The sequence below is a fragment of the Tauraco erythrolophus genome, chromosome 1 (genome assembly GCF_009769465.1).
Source record: "Tauraco erythrolophus isolate bTauEry1 chromosome 1, bTauEry1.pri, whole genome shotgun sequence".
In the NCBI taxonomy this organism is placed as follows: Eukaryota; Metazoa; Chordata; class Aves; order Musophagiformes; family Musophagidae; genus Tauraco; species Tauraco erythrolophus.
In genome coordinates this window covers 11902716-11917357 of record NC_141465.1, presented here as the reverse complement: position 1 = coordinate 11917357, position 14642 = coordinate 11902716, and the positions used below count along the sequence as shown (strand labels likewise).

General features: G+C 43.1%; 1 protein-coding gene across 4 annotated transcripts in view; it reads right to left on the bottom strand.

Moving 5' to 3' along the window:
* Positions 1-14642, bottom strand: part of BBX (BBX high mobility group box domain containing) — a 147656-nt gene that overhangs the window by 42662 nt on the left and 90352 nt on the right. For all 4 annotated transcript variants that reach the window (XM_086617254.1, XM_086617232.1, XM_086617246.1 and 1 more), the window contains 2 exons: positions 10162-10360; positions 5468-5535 (listed from right to left, as the gene is read on the bottom strand). In XM_086617254.1, coding sequence (XP_086473380.1) covers positions 5468-5535; positions 10162-10360 — 267 coding nt within the window. The remainder of the gene's footprint in view (positions 1-5467; positions 5536-10161; positions 10361-14642) is intronic.

Below are 14642 nucleotides of genomic sequence, written 5' to 3'. Positions count from 1 at the left end.
AGCTTGTTCACGCGGTGGTGCAGGAACCAGGAGCTGTGGAAGGTGGTGTGAAGCCGTCTCCTACGGCTTTGTGTGTAAAGGTGCCCACTTTACACACAAATTGCTGGTGCCCACTAACTCAGAGGCGATTTTGTGGTTAGAACAACTATACTTTTCCTATCAATTTCCATTATCTTTAAGAAGTTAATGCTGTTGCCTTTGCTTAACAGAAGCACTAATTTGAGCTTGTTTCTTCTACTCTGCTGCTCCCCACACGCTCCTGACTTGTGGGAAATTTATTATCTCCAGGACTTCTACCCTCTGCCAAGCTGAAGCTGATCAAAGCGTTAAAAGAATTACCGGAGGGAATGGATGCACAGATAGTGCCATTGCATACCTCTCATTTCCTGCTACAAGAAAACGTCCTCAACATCTCATTTCTCCTTCTCTTTCCTCCTCTCAGCTTACCCTCAGCTGCACTGAGAGATTTTTCCACTTCTGATTTACACCCTGGGCAAGACCACCCTTGCCTCGCACGCAAGAAAACCTTTTGTTCTCAAAGAGAAGGAAACCGCACAGACAACGCCTCCGTGGCCTCCCTTTCCCCACAGGTTACCGTAACCCGCTCTAACACAGCCCACGCCGAAGGAAGGGGAAGGACAGACCCCGGCCCACCTTCTGCACCCACTGACGCCAGGCTGGAACGCCGTCCAGATGTGCCCGCCAGCGGCAAGAGCCGCTGGTAGAAGAGCTACGTTTTGGACTACGCTACAAATCCCGGGATTTCTGGGCAGTAACCTCCAGAGAGGCCACTAGGTGCTGCTGTAGGGCAAGCAAAGGGCCGGCCGGGCGAGGGAGGGAGAGGAGGGCAAGCGAGGAGCGCTCCTCACCCACCTGCAGCCTTTCTGCGAACGAACCCGCGGGGAGGACCAGGCTTTGCCCAGCACAAGGACAGGAGCTGGAGCGGGCCCGTCTGGCGTTTCTGCTCGGGTGTCCAACAAAAATATGCTCATATATGCGTCACAGTCTTGCGTAACTGACGGAAGGACCCAGAAGCCAAGTGGAAACTCACTGCCTGTCCCAGTCCTTCGTCTACTGCTGGTAAGGTCTGCAGCTTCTCCTGCCTATCTGCTTAGTAACTCCAGCCACTGCTTGAAAATCACTCATGTACCCACACCGAATTCTGTTATCAGAAGAAGAACTTTAGTCTAGTCTATTGAAACAAGTTACAAAAATAGGAACACAACTGGTGATATACAGAGATGGTGACTGAAGCCTCAAAGCACTTTTGTAAATATCACTGTTGTGCCTCTTCCAGTCCTCCTGCTGGTGTCTGTCCACTTTGTTACCTGACATCTGAGCTTCTGACAACTCCAAGGTTAAATACCTGACTTGAAAAGTCCCCATACATCCACTTAACATACACTTGACAGAAAAATCGGCTGGCGTTGAATGCATTTACATGGGATTACCAGACCTCTAAGTATCCTTCCCCTCATCTTCTCCCGAGTTCTGAGCAAACTATGCCGGTGCTGCCCTCCTCTCTATTGACAATTTTTAAGACAATAATAGTATTTAAGACCTATGCTTACAAGGCCACCCAAGTCTGCACAATTGTACATATGGACAACCAACCAAGCTGCATGTTGACAGGTAATCTTATGTCTAGCAGGTTCCCAGTGTAAGGACCATACATACATAGGTGTGAGCATCTTACGTGTACACACACACACTTTAATGACAATGAAGACCACATGATATCATTTACAGTATTCTTTTAAAAACAAAAAAACCCCGCTGCATCTGTCCTTTTTTTTTGAAACAGAAATGCCAGGGTTTTAGATATACAACATATACTTATATGCATATAATAACAGTATCTATGTTTTCCATAGTTAAGCAACTTCTGAACCTCTTCACTGACAATACCTCAGCAGTCACCTTAGTATACCAAATTCTTCCCCACATCAATACCAACTCTAACACAACACAACTAACCTCGCTCCACTGAAGAGGAAAGCTTACCAATTCTACAGTGAATTCCTAAGTGTCTTACTGAGCCTGTCATACCACCTCCCAGCAGGTTCTGCTAACCTCTCAAATGCTGTTTTGAGGGTGAAACTGTTTTCAAGCATAATCATGGAAATAGAATCATAGGTTGTCCCATAGGCATGCAGAGATGAACATCTTACGTCTTATCTCTGTCCACATGTTCGAGAATGGGAAGCCAGAAGGGCAGTTCAGTTATCCAAGTCTAAATAGGTTTAGGATCTTTACTGTATTTGGGGAAACACAAGCCTAAGAAATATTTGCTCTGCATCTAATCACCACTGAAACAGCAAATCAAAAGGAAACAAAGGAAAATGGAAGATGCACAAGGACTGCCAAGAAACTGAGGAAATTTCCCAGTGCGCAGAAACACAGCTGGAGAGTTAATTCCTACTGAGATGCAGTTAGACAACTTTTTATGAGGGAGGAATACTGAATGATGAGTAGTGCTCCTTCATGGAGAGAAGCCACGTGAGGTTTGTTCATCAGGTGAGACACCCAGTCAGCCTGCCCAATGGCTGTCTTTTCTGAGAGCTCTTCTCAGATCTTCTGTTCTCATAAATTCACTCAATTTGAAATCTCATTTTGACACACCGAGAAAGGTTAAATGAGTAACCACAGATGCCCTTGAGAAAGATTTGACGATATACCATGTCCCGATACAAAAGAACTAGTGGTTGTGTCACTTGACTTCTGCTGACCCAAGGTAGTACATTTAGACTGACTGATTGTCTTGACTCCCACTTCAGTCAATGGAGAAACATGGACCGTACTATTTTTCGGAGGTATCTAACTTAGATTCATTAGGGTGTGGTGACATGTTTCTGGAAATACCCTTGTCCACTGATGTTGTCACCCCATCATAAAAGGCCACCAAGTTGGTCAGGCACGATCTGCCTTTGGTGAAGCCATGTTGGCTGTCACCCACCACCTCCTTGCTCTCCATGTGCCTTAGCATGGTTCCCAGGAGAATCTGCTCCATGACCTTGCCAGGCACAGAGGTGAGGCTGACCGGCCTGTAGTTGCCCGGGTCCTCCTTATTCCCCTTTTTAAAAATGGGGGTTATGTTCCCTCTCTTCCAGTCATCGGGGACCTCGCCAGACCGCCACGACTTCTCAAATACAATGGCCAGTGGCTTGGCAACTTCATCCGCCAGTTCCTTCAGGACCCGCGGATGGATCTCATCAGGTCCCATGGACTTGTGCACCTTCAAGTTCCTCAGATGTTCCCGAACCTGCTCTTCAAGTACAGTGGGCGGTGGTTCATCCTCACAGTCCCTGCTAGTTCTTTCCACAGCTTGGGTGGTAAGACAAGAGGCTTTATCAGTGAAGACTGAGGCAAAAAATTCATTGAGTACCTCAGCCTTCTCTATGTCGCGGGTGACCAGAGCACCAGTATCCTTCCGGAGGGGGCCTACATTCTCCTTGGACTTCCTTTTGTCCCCTACATACCTATAGAAGCTTTCAAGGCCCGGTTGGATGAGGCCCTGAGCAACCTGATCTAGTTGGAGATATCCCTGTTCCTTGCAGGGGGGTTGGACTAGATGACCTTTGAAGGTCCCTTCCAGCCCTAACGATTCTATGATTCTATGATTCTATGAACTTCATTTATTTGGGTCTTTTTTAGAATATCGAGCACCCAGATTGTTCTGGAGGATGTATTTACATAGGAGACCCTCTGAAAGAATCAGAGATGTGCAGTTTTGTTCCCTGGGAAAGTGCTCTGTTACTTACCAGCTTCTCAGATAGTGTAGGACAATTAAAATACAGTAACTCATTAGTAAGTATGGGCTGATTTCTGGCCCATCATGATGCTAACAACAGCCAACAAACTCAGTTTTGTTCAGGCTGTATTTATGACAATGACTTAGCCCTACACTTTGTGGGAAAGTAGATTACACAGCTTGCACCTCTGATGTGGAGGGCCAGGTTTCAAAAGACGACTACAGGCTCAAAAGAGAACGGTATAGCACAGCTTATACATCAAGTAAATATTACATCACAAGCCATATCGCGTGCTTCTGCCAGAAAAAACGGGGTTTATGTAGGCATGTAGGAACTGTGTCTTTAGCTCAAAAAAAGATCACAACAAAAAACGAAAAAGAAAATTCTGACTAAAAAAAGTTCATATACTAAAACAACCACACAACATCCATCTTGATTTTTCTCTAAATCCACACGTAGATTTTATTCCTTCACTGCCATTGAAATCATACTACTTGAGGCACTTTTCATGTAAAACCAAGAAAGCTCAACTCACAAGGTCATAGCAAAGACTCTTAATGGAACTGATTATCCCTGACTACAATACACCTTCCTTCTCATTCAAACGCAACGGCATAGTAAAAACACTTTTTAAACTCCAAGTTGAGAGATTCAAAGTCTGAAAACTACAAGACATTCTCATTTTAGCACAAAATAATCAATTTCTTTTCACTTCTCTGCCAACCTTACCCTAGCGTTTCGTACTTTTCATGCTGCAGCACAAAGCCAGTACCCACATCTGCACAAAGACTTCCACTGCTCAAACTGGTATGCAAAGCATTGAGGAGTCTTGGGTCAATCTTGGCAGTACAGGAGCAATCCACCTCAATTGGACTACACATTTTGCTTTTGAGGGTATCACATATGGATAGTTAATTGTTGCTTTTCCTCCCAATAGCAACAAAAAAGCAAAAAAGAAACCCTCCTCACTTTCATGGCTATTCTTTCCAGGCTAGAGATTGAGGGCAGTGACTACCCAATTCTACCCAACGTACAAGCCGCGTTTTGAACAATTTTCAAAGCTGGCCCAAAATATAGGTCACAAATAATAATCAGTCTAAAGAAAGACCAGAGGTGTCTGCACTACTGGAGATAAGCAGGAACGCTTTCATTTACTAGACTCCTTCATGAAAACAAAATGTTTGTGATGGCAACTGAACTAAAACTTCTTTTTAGACATAAAGACTTCGTGAATAGGAGTAGACTGCGATACTTTACCTGTTAGCACTTGCATGGTTTCAGAATGCATATATCATGACACTGACAGTACGGAAATTATTAGGTATTTATTTTGCTATTGGTGCCAAGGCCACAGTTGTGTGAGGCATTGCACAAGCGTATGAAATCCTTGCCCAAAAGAGCTTGTAAACCACCTGTTTGTTAACACAGTCACTGTATTTCAACCCTTCTACCTGCAACAATATCCTCTCATGGGGCAGACTTGCCTGGTCTGATCAAATATTCAGTCAGCAGAGTTAACACTGAACCAACATAAAAACTGGGCTCAACCTCTAAGTTCACAGGATACAAGACTCCTATGACAGGGCTTGCACTTCAGTCCCACCTGAGGTTACCCAAGATGTATCTTAAATTTCATTTCCCACCGGTCAAAATATTCCTCTTCAGAGCTCTCTAAACTGAGGGCGTGTGGTAAGGGAGAGAAGAGAGTTCCTTACCTCTTGTGCAGTCAGAGCATGTTCCCCTGCCAGAAGAAGCATACTGAGGCCTCCCATTTGTGTAGGATCTGTTAAAAGAGTAAAACCAAGTCTTAAGTTTATTCATTTGCTTGTTTAAAGAACCTACCATTTGCAGTGTTAAACCCCCAGAAGACTACTTGCCACAGACACTCTAAGCAAGCTGCCATAAAAGGCAGTTCAAGAGAATCACAAATAACCATTTCTGTACCCTCTGGGAGAGGCTTTCAAAGCTGTTTGAAGGATTTAATTGGATTTGTGTGCTTAACACCCCATTGCGAGGATTTACAATTTTACTGCCAAAGGTTTTATGTATTGCAGAGATGGGTATCTTTAAAACAGCAACTGTTATGATCTCATACATAAATATACACGAAGATGCTCTAATATTGCACATTTATAACCCAACGGATGCTCCTACTGAGGGAGAGGTTCCCTTCCTTGGCCACTGAACAAGTAAAAGGATGGAACAAAATTACATGATCAAGCTTTGAAGCAAAATTTCTGTTTTCATTTAGCTTTAATTTAGAGCTGCATTTAGTGGTGAAAAGTGCCAGCCTGACAGCTCTGAAGCATGAAGTGCTTGATCCTCTGTGCCAGAACAGTGCAGGCACTGGCCAGGCAAGCTGCCTGCCTACTTGTTGCCCTGCCAATAAAATATACAATTGAGGAAAGTAGAATAGAGATATAAATGTTCTTTCTCCAAGTATTTGACGCTGACAGCTCCTCGCCTCCAGCCTTCCTGCACCTCAGGAGCTCGGAAAACAACAAGTGAAAGCAATAAACACTGGCACTGCATTACTCACGGAGTGGTTTTTCCACTCAGAACAGTGGTTGCTCTTCATCGTTATGAAGACTAATTGTCTGATTTTGGGGGAGTGTCTTGGAAGTAATGTAGGGGCCCGACTTAACAGAGAGTCATGTAGAGAGAGGGGCAGTCTGAGCCCCAAACGTCTCAAGCAACAGCCACAGTGCAAGAGGAAGGGGCGCATGTCCACCTCCCACGGTCCCAGCAATCCCTGCAGCTCTCTTCTCCGGTTATTCCAGGTGGAGTTCATCTTTCTTGTACGTGAATGATCAGCAGGGCAACCATGTCAGATAAGCTGTGCTCTGTTCAATGGCATTGACTCTTCTCTACAGTTCCTAAAAACACTTCACCTGACACAGTGCAGTACAGCACTTTCTTATGCCCATATCGCACTGTTGGCTCCCAGCTGCTCTCTTGTGCTTCCCTTCAGCTACCTGTGGGTCTTCTTCTTCATCCTCAGTTTTGGCCAGCTGGAGAACACCCAGCTTACGGCTTTAAAATTCTTCCCCCTCTTCTAAATATCTTCTTGGTGGTCTCAGCTTTCTGCCCTTCAAATATGTAGCTTATCGTAACAGGACAAGGATAGGACTGTTTTTTTTCCCTAAGTAAGCAAATACTTAAACTGTTTGTTTAAAAATAAAAATTAAGAGGAAGGAAAAAAATTACAGCTAAGTGGAAAGTGAAAGTTTAATTTAGTGCTTAAACAACTCGAATACTTATGCTGCAGCTGTAGCAGAGAGCTGGCACTTAGATGCCTGATCATGATAGAAACAAAAAAGCTTTCCACTAAGGTTTCAAATTACAAAATAACTTCATCTAAGAGAAGACAAAATATATATACAAACACTGCCATATGTTTATAGTGCCTTTTCAGCACAACAGTGTTTCTCTTATGGCACTAAGAACTTACTGGTATGAAAAATTAAGAATTTTAAGTGCCATTTTAAAGCAATTTACAGTTAAATCAGTTTCTCACAGTAGTGAGAAAATAGCACACATATTTGACTTGCAAAACAGCAGGCGATGCGCAATGTTCTCAACAGCTTTTAATATTGAATAAACTTACAACCATCTCACTATTTGGGAATGACAGACTTTGTTAGCATTGCTCTTGTTAAAAACTCAGCAGGCTGACTTGTTCATCATCGCAACTTTTCAGCAGGAGGAGAGAACAAACTGAGGAAGAGCTAAGGAGAAAGAAGGTCAGCAGCTACCAGTTTCAACTAACTTCTACCTGGGTGCAGAATTAAGCTTCTTTCTAAAAACCAAAAATTGCATCTCTATCAATATTGCCTACTCTAGGAAGTGTATTTTTTCCACCCTAAAAAGCTTTTTGGCTCAAATGGTTTTCTTCTGATGCAGAAATGTGAAAGTATAGGGAATCTTGCACATTTGTACAGCAGAGCTGTTGCTCGCTTAGCTCCGCAGTTGTGAGGGTAAATGCTGCCATGGTCAAGTCCACCTGTGAACAGCAGTTGTCTTTGCCCTATGCCCTACGACAGATCACAGGTGAGCCACTGTCATGAGAAAAACACGCAAAATTACAACTTCCAGGCTGGATGAGCACGGACACCAATAGCAGGTCTGCAGGTCAGAAGCCCAACTGCTTGGTGCCTCGACTCAGGTTCTTGACACAAAGATAGGTCAACACAAGAGACTTAGAAGTGGGGTGGTGATCGCTGGAATGCCAAAAATAAAGGAGAGATATGGCCTGTGTGGGACTTAAAGCCAGGAAGATCTTACTCTCTATATCTTCCAAAATTTAATGGAAATGCAAAAAGCAATCAAGACAGGATTAACAACTAGCAACAAGTAAAACCGGTTTCCTGGAATCATTCTGGAATCATATAATCCCTGTCCTAAGGAAGCTATCTGCCTTGAAGATGCAAGATAATCAATGGAATTTCAAAAGTAAAAGTGTTTCTGAGGTGGTTCAGCTACATCTTAGTTCGCCAGCCAGTATATAGCTTGGATTTTAAAAGAGGTGGTGCTGGATAGAAGAGTCAGAATTGAATTGAACCATTACATGAAATCAAGAGGAGAAAAACACAAGAAAATATCATTAGCACAAACTGGTATATAGTTGACAAAACAGTAATCCATTCGGCATGGCAGACTTGTCATGATTTGGACGCTACTAAAATCTCTGTCAGAAGCTGTTGTTATTTTATAAGTTATTGTTATGCTCGAGAAATAACCAGTCTTCACTGGCATGAGGACTGGAGTGAGACTCCCTACGAAATACTACGCTCATTGACTCAGCTTGCAGTAAATAAATAATAATGAAAAAAAATTTAAATCACATGTAGCACAAAAGGACCTTCTTCAGAAACGAACGGCTCCATAGATAAAACAGTGGATTAGACCAGTTTCTAATTAATTCTTAAGTTCTCTGTCCTCTGCTCTGACACGTGTTGATTCCAAATCTCTCTCTACTCCGAAACTCCACATTTGGAGACACCAGCAGGAGCAGTGGGGGATGGCAGACAGGAAGACCAAGGCCTGTCTTTGTGTTAAGTCGATAAACCTTTAAGGAGCATAGAACTTACTCCTCTGATAGCAAAAGCAAAATGGGATGAATGGTTGCCCAGAGAAGTTGGAGATGTCCCATCCCTGGAAGTGTTCAAGGCCAGGTTGGATGAGGCTTTGGGCAACCTGGTGTAGTGGAGGGTTTCCCTGCCCACGGCAGGGGGGTTGGAGCTAGATGATCTTTGAGGTCCCTTCCAACCCGAACCATTCTATGATTCTATGAAGAGGTTTGCGATTTTTAGAACTGGTCTCCCATATATCATAACCATGCAGCATGAAAAACATTATTTTGATCACATTTCACAGTTCCTTCATAGCCAGAAGGAATTTCGTTACAGGAATTTTCATGCTACTATACTGGCAAAAAGGTATACATGTCTTTATCACTTTTTATCCTTTTACATTTGTTCCATAAAATCATTTTCCACTCTTCAGCTCGCACAATCTCTCTAAGCAGAGTAGTACTATCTGCCACACACTTGTCATAAACTAGGTAGGATACAACGAAGTTTCAAATGCATCAGTATTTATAAAATTAGAAACTTTAAACCACAAAAAGAAAAAAAAAAGGGTGCTGGGGGAAAAATTATATTCTACCTTGACTGTTACATTAAGCTGCCAGTATTTAACATTAATGTCTCTGTATTTCAAGGTCATTATTGCAACAATTCTGCTATTTGTGGATATCAGTGAAAGATTATCTGCCTTTCACCAGTTCAGGTGCTCCACCTACACTTATTCACGGATTTTTTTACATTTTTTTTTAGATGTTTAAAAGTAGAATCTGCCCCTTTGAGGTATAATGGGCAAAAGAGAGTATTTTAAGTGAAATTAAATTACGCTTCTCTTGATTTAAATACAAAAAGTTAGCTCCACCAGTACATGCATCCACAAGAACATTAACACCTCCAACTTCATAGACACCCATAAATTATTTTTGTAAACAGCAAATTACTAAGCATAGTACAAGGCTTTATGAAAGAGAAGAAGAATGCACACGATCAGCATTTTCCTTTTTGACTAGAAAATGGAAATTTCTAACAGCAGATAAGCCGGAATTGAAAAAAATAAATCAAATCCAGACCCTGATTGCTGTATGGGTTATGATGCCACATATCTGGACTCAACTCTTGAAAGCAATCATGCACTAAGGAAAATTTTAGAAAGTTGTTAGGCAGAGGTTTACTTAGAGTCTTGGTACCTTATTTGTGACATGAAAGGTATCTGCACTACATTACGCCTGCAGTAAAGAAAACCGGTATCGCAGTTTGATTTCAACGCCGCATCCTCAAAACAAAACGAGGATGCTACATCTGAGTAACATGAATGGAAATCTCACCTGCCATCCCAAAGTTAAGCTGTGGCATTTCTTCGCTTTTAGTTGCTTTCCTTGGGCTTGGCAAATCTTTTGCAGGATCTGATGTAAAGGCCCATAGCTTCTTCCTGTTTGTGACTGTGGACGTTTGGGTTTTCACAGGTTTGTTTGTTGTGGGGCACCACTTGTAACCTGGGTTGGCCTTCATGAATGCATCCTTGTACTAGGAAAGAAAAGGAAAATTACCAGTCATGACACTATACTACCACAGGGCAACAGAGTGCACTGTGTGTAAGAGGATTTAATATAGTAAATAATCCTTAAATATCTTGATTTTTTAACAGTTTAATCACATGCTTAAGAGTCTGACCGCCAACACGATCTGATGAAAAGAAACATTAGGATAAATAGAGCTGTATTTAAAGAAGTGGAGTTTTCTCTTTCCTCTCCTGAGGGTTTATCGCACGGAGCACTCTGAAGTTCTGATCCTGCAAGCTGCTCCCCAGCGCCTGTACATTCACTCTCTGGGAAACAAAGCCAGCTATTTGAATTCTTTTGCACATACAATCTTTGTTTACTTTCTAGTTTGAATGAAATGAAAACATACATTTAGCAATAAATGCAGCATGATACTCCACACCTTCTGCTCATTTTTCTCTAATAGTTCCGTATTTTAGAATATTTGAGTATATGCCTTCCCAAACCAGGGATTGAAAATAAACCACTACGAGTATCATCTCATTTTCAGTAACGTCTGATACATCATCCCAGCATTCCTTCCAAAATGTACCATGCTGCAGAGCTGCATAAAATAAACTGGGACCATTTCAAACTTTCCATGGCCTTGAGCACAAAGTACACATCTCATTTGTTTGCTATATTCTCTGTATGCGGCAGCAAAACAAACGAAGCCAGACTACACACAAGTGATGGTGGAAAAGGTCCGGATCCTACAGAGTTTAGGGGATAGGGGGAAGAATAGGGATCTATTTTATTCACAAAATACAACAGTGATGTTTTCCAAGTAACTTGCTGATCAGATCAGAACAAGACATTTTTAATGTTAACAGTGATAAAAAGAGCACAGTAGTTTCAGTATTTAAAATTTCAGTATTTTAAATGTGTTGCTATGCAAGGTGGAGAACGGGTGAATCGGAGGACATGCCACGCATGCCAGCTGCAAACGTTTGCCTAACAAGTCACAGGGGCATACGGCACTGGCTGCTGTGGGAGCCCACCCAGTAAGCACCAGTGCTCACTGCAGGGCGAAGGAATCCAATACCTTCTCAAGCACTAGGTAGCTCTCGATGGCGGCAAACGACCAAAAGAGCTGTTTTACCCTGAAGTACGTGGCAGGGCTGCTGCAGGAATTCTCTTCCATGATTACATGTGTTGCCACCCACCCAGCTGTCATCAGTCCCAGTTACGGCACAGAGAAGCACCTAGGTTTCATGCACATGCCTCCACAGAAAAACATGCAGAGGGGAAAATATAAAAAAATCCCTTGGGTTTCAAACACAGAAATAGCACTGGAAACCTTGTCCTCTGATAGAGTCACTGCAGCCTTTTCCCAGATCAATAAACGGCATGCCTTGTGGCAGGATCACCATCGCACGTCTGTCGCTTACTTTCACTTCCATCCTAACCCATCAGCTGGCACTTGCTACCTCCAGACTGCAGCGAGGATAAAAACGTTTCAGTTTACAAGCACGGCACTGTGCGAACTCGCTGTGTGAAGCCCCGTATTTATAGAAATGGCTATAAATAATAAAAATCTGCAGGGACCGCTGACCCACATACACGCTGTATCTTCTGAATAGGGTGTGTGTATTAAATCTGCAGCCAAAGGACTGCGACACCTCTCACCTCGCCCCTTTTCCCTTTCCCTCAGTTTGGTTCGGGAGCTCAGAACACCACAAAAATAGCCTGGTGGAGGGAAGGGAAGGGGAGGGGGCAAAGGAAGAGGTGGAAAGGAAATACAGAGAGCAGCAGCTTTGCCTTCCATTGTTAAAGCCACAGCCCACTCACAAATCATGTTTCCATCCTGCAGAGTGAAAAGCACAGAATCTCTAGCAACAAGGTACATAAGCTCTTCGTATCAGCATCGCTGCTTTGAGTGATTGGATTATTCTATGGAGTAATTTGACAAGCCAACAGGCTGCCCATCAAACGAGAACCAGAATGCTCGCCATTTGTGAGACGAGGCAGTAGTAAGCTTTTAATCAGTTTCCAACAGGAGCAATTCAAGTGAGGTGGTGTATTAATGGATTTTTTTCCTCTGCAAAGCCAAGAAGTAAACATTAACCGCACTCTCGGAAGGGGAGGGAGCAAACAGGGAGGGCAACTCATCGGCCCCTTTCACAGTTTCAATGCTCGAGATAAATGAAAAGGGAAAAAAGTTAAACAATGGCCAAGAAGTAGTTTTATAAAATGCATACAGGGGCCTGATCCAAATCTCAGAAAGACTTCAGGGATTGATTTTTGTGACTATTATACCAAGACCTAAAATTAAATGATAGATTCTGTAAGTCCTTAACCTGGAATGCACAGGAGTGGCAGGGATGGCCTGGCAGGGTCACGTCCTGATGTTCCAGGTGAGATAAAAAAAGCACAGGATATGTTTGTGGGATCTGTTTGATGTATCCTTTCTGTTTTGTGAAAGCCTGGGGAAAGATGCATTACACAATGGGACCAGTGCCACTTTAGAGCTGAGGTTAAAATAGGTGCTGCACTTCAGTGCAACTCCCCGAGTTGCTTTCATCACCAAATGAAAAAAGATTTGCTTTCTCCAGGGTGGTGGGAACAGGAGCTCACAAGCGGATTCCAGCTACACCTCAGGGTAGCAGTTAGCACGTGCTTAACTTTAAATGTATGCTTAAATCCCACCAACTGGCTATTAAATGTCACATGAAACCCAGAGATCTAACAACAACAAAAAAATCTCCAGAAAATACTACACTCCATTTTTCACTCCTGAGGGACGTAGGGTTCATGTTACATGTTATGGTCCATACCTCACTCAGCGAACTTGCCAGACTCCAGCTGGGAAGCCAGAACGTTTGTCCCCTCCCAGCCCGAGGCAGCTGCCAAAGCAGCAGCACAGCAAGGCCGGCGAGCTCCCAGTTGAGCTCACTACCTGCGAAACCACTGGCCAAGCACTGGTGGGGGAAATGTTCACCTCTGCTGCTGAACAGCAGCAGCCTGGATTCATCAGGCTGCTCCCTACAGGAAACAATTCCGACTGCCTGGATTTTGCTGATGCAGGGACACCTTTAAAAACAAAGTGTTTTCTAGCACGGGAAAAAAGGTTTGAACAATAATAATCTCGCTGGCTATTTTCCAAGGCAGCTAAATATTCCCAGTCCCTGAACAGGGTGGTTATAGTGAAAATCCTGTAAGAGTTAACAGAAAAAACACACTACTCCTATTATTGTAGTAACTAAAAACGCTGGAGCGTATTTATGAGTGGTGAGAATTCATTTTCCCTCTCAGTGAAGGGAAGTGCTAACAAACGGCAGGAACACTTGTGGTTCCACTTGGAGCATTTATCAGCTACTGGACTTATATCCTAGATAATGAAATTTTCAAAGTTAAGTTGATCTAGGAAGTCTGCAGGATACAAATAGAAAGCCTGCTCCTAAAGAAAACACCAGCAGAAGCTGACACTGAGCTCTGCAGGCACAGTATGAGGCCTCCAGGGCAGTTGTTCCTACAAGAGACCTTAGACCACAAGACTGAAAATGGAGGGAGCATGGGGCTGGTTTTTCTTGGTAATTGAGGCACCCCAAGGTGCAGAGAGGTACCTAATGGGATTTTCCAGAAGTGCCTAAATGAACTGTAGACCTGGTTATCCTCTCAATGGGAATCAGAGATAGATGTCCAACTCACTAGAAAACTTCTCATAATTCCACTTGGCAAAAAGTTTAGGTGTCTCACTCTCGGTTCCAAAATCCTAGATCTTGCATATAGCTAGACATATGTAAGTAAATATATAAATGCCTCGATTTCCACACTGCTGAGTAGTATCACTACTGGTACTAAGCAGGTAAGAAACTGAAAGCTGCTTGTTTGACGCTTGATCTAAGCTAACTGGCTTTGTAAACTGTGGCTTCAAGCAGCAAAAACATTCTTGAGACTGTAAAACAACCAGGGTTGTAGCCACTGCAGTAGGGACCACTTCTGCCAGGCCCATTCGTATCTCTGGAAGAGCGATTCAGATGCTCAGGGTACACAAGACACGTTGTGGGGGTAGCGGATGTGACACAGGGTCCTTTGGGAGATGTGTGCCCTGCCAGGGCAGTAGCTAGAGGCTATGTGGTGAAAACTGAAAGCCAAAGGGCACCAAAAAGCTACATTTAAGTAACAGAAGCTCATCCGCTGTATTTTAGACTTCAACAAGCTTGTACACTAAGTACTCAAACAGAAGATTATCGGTACAATGGTAATTTTATGTCCTTCCAAAGGCATTCAGCTTCTTGATTTTTAAATGAGCTCTCCTTAGGAAA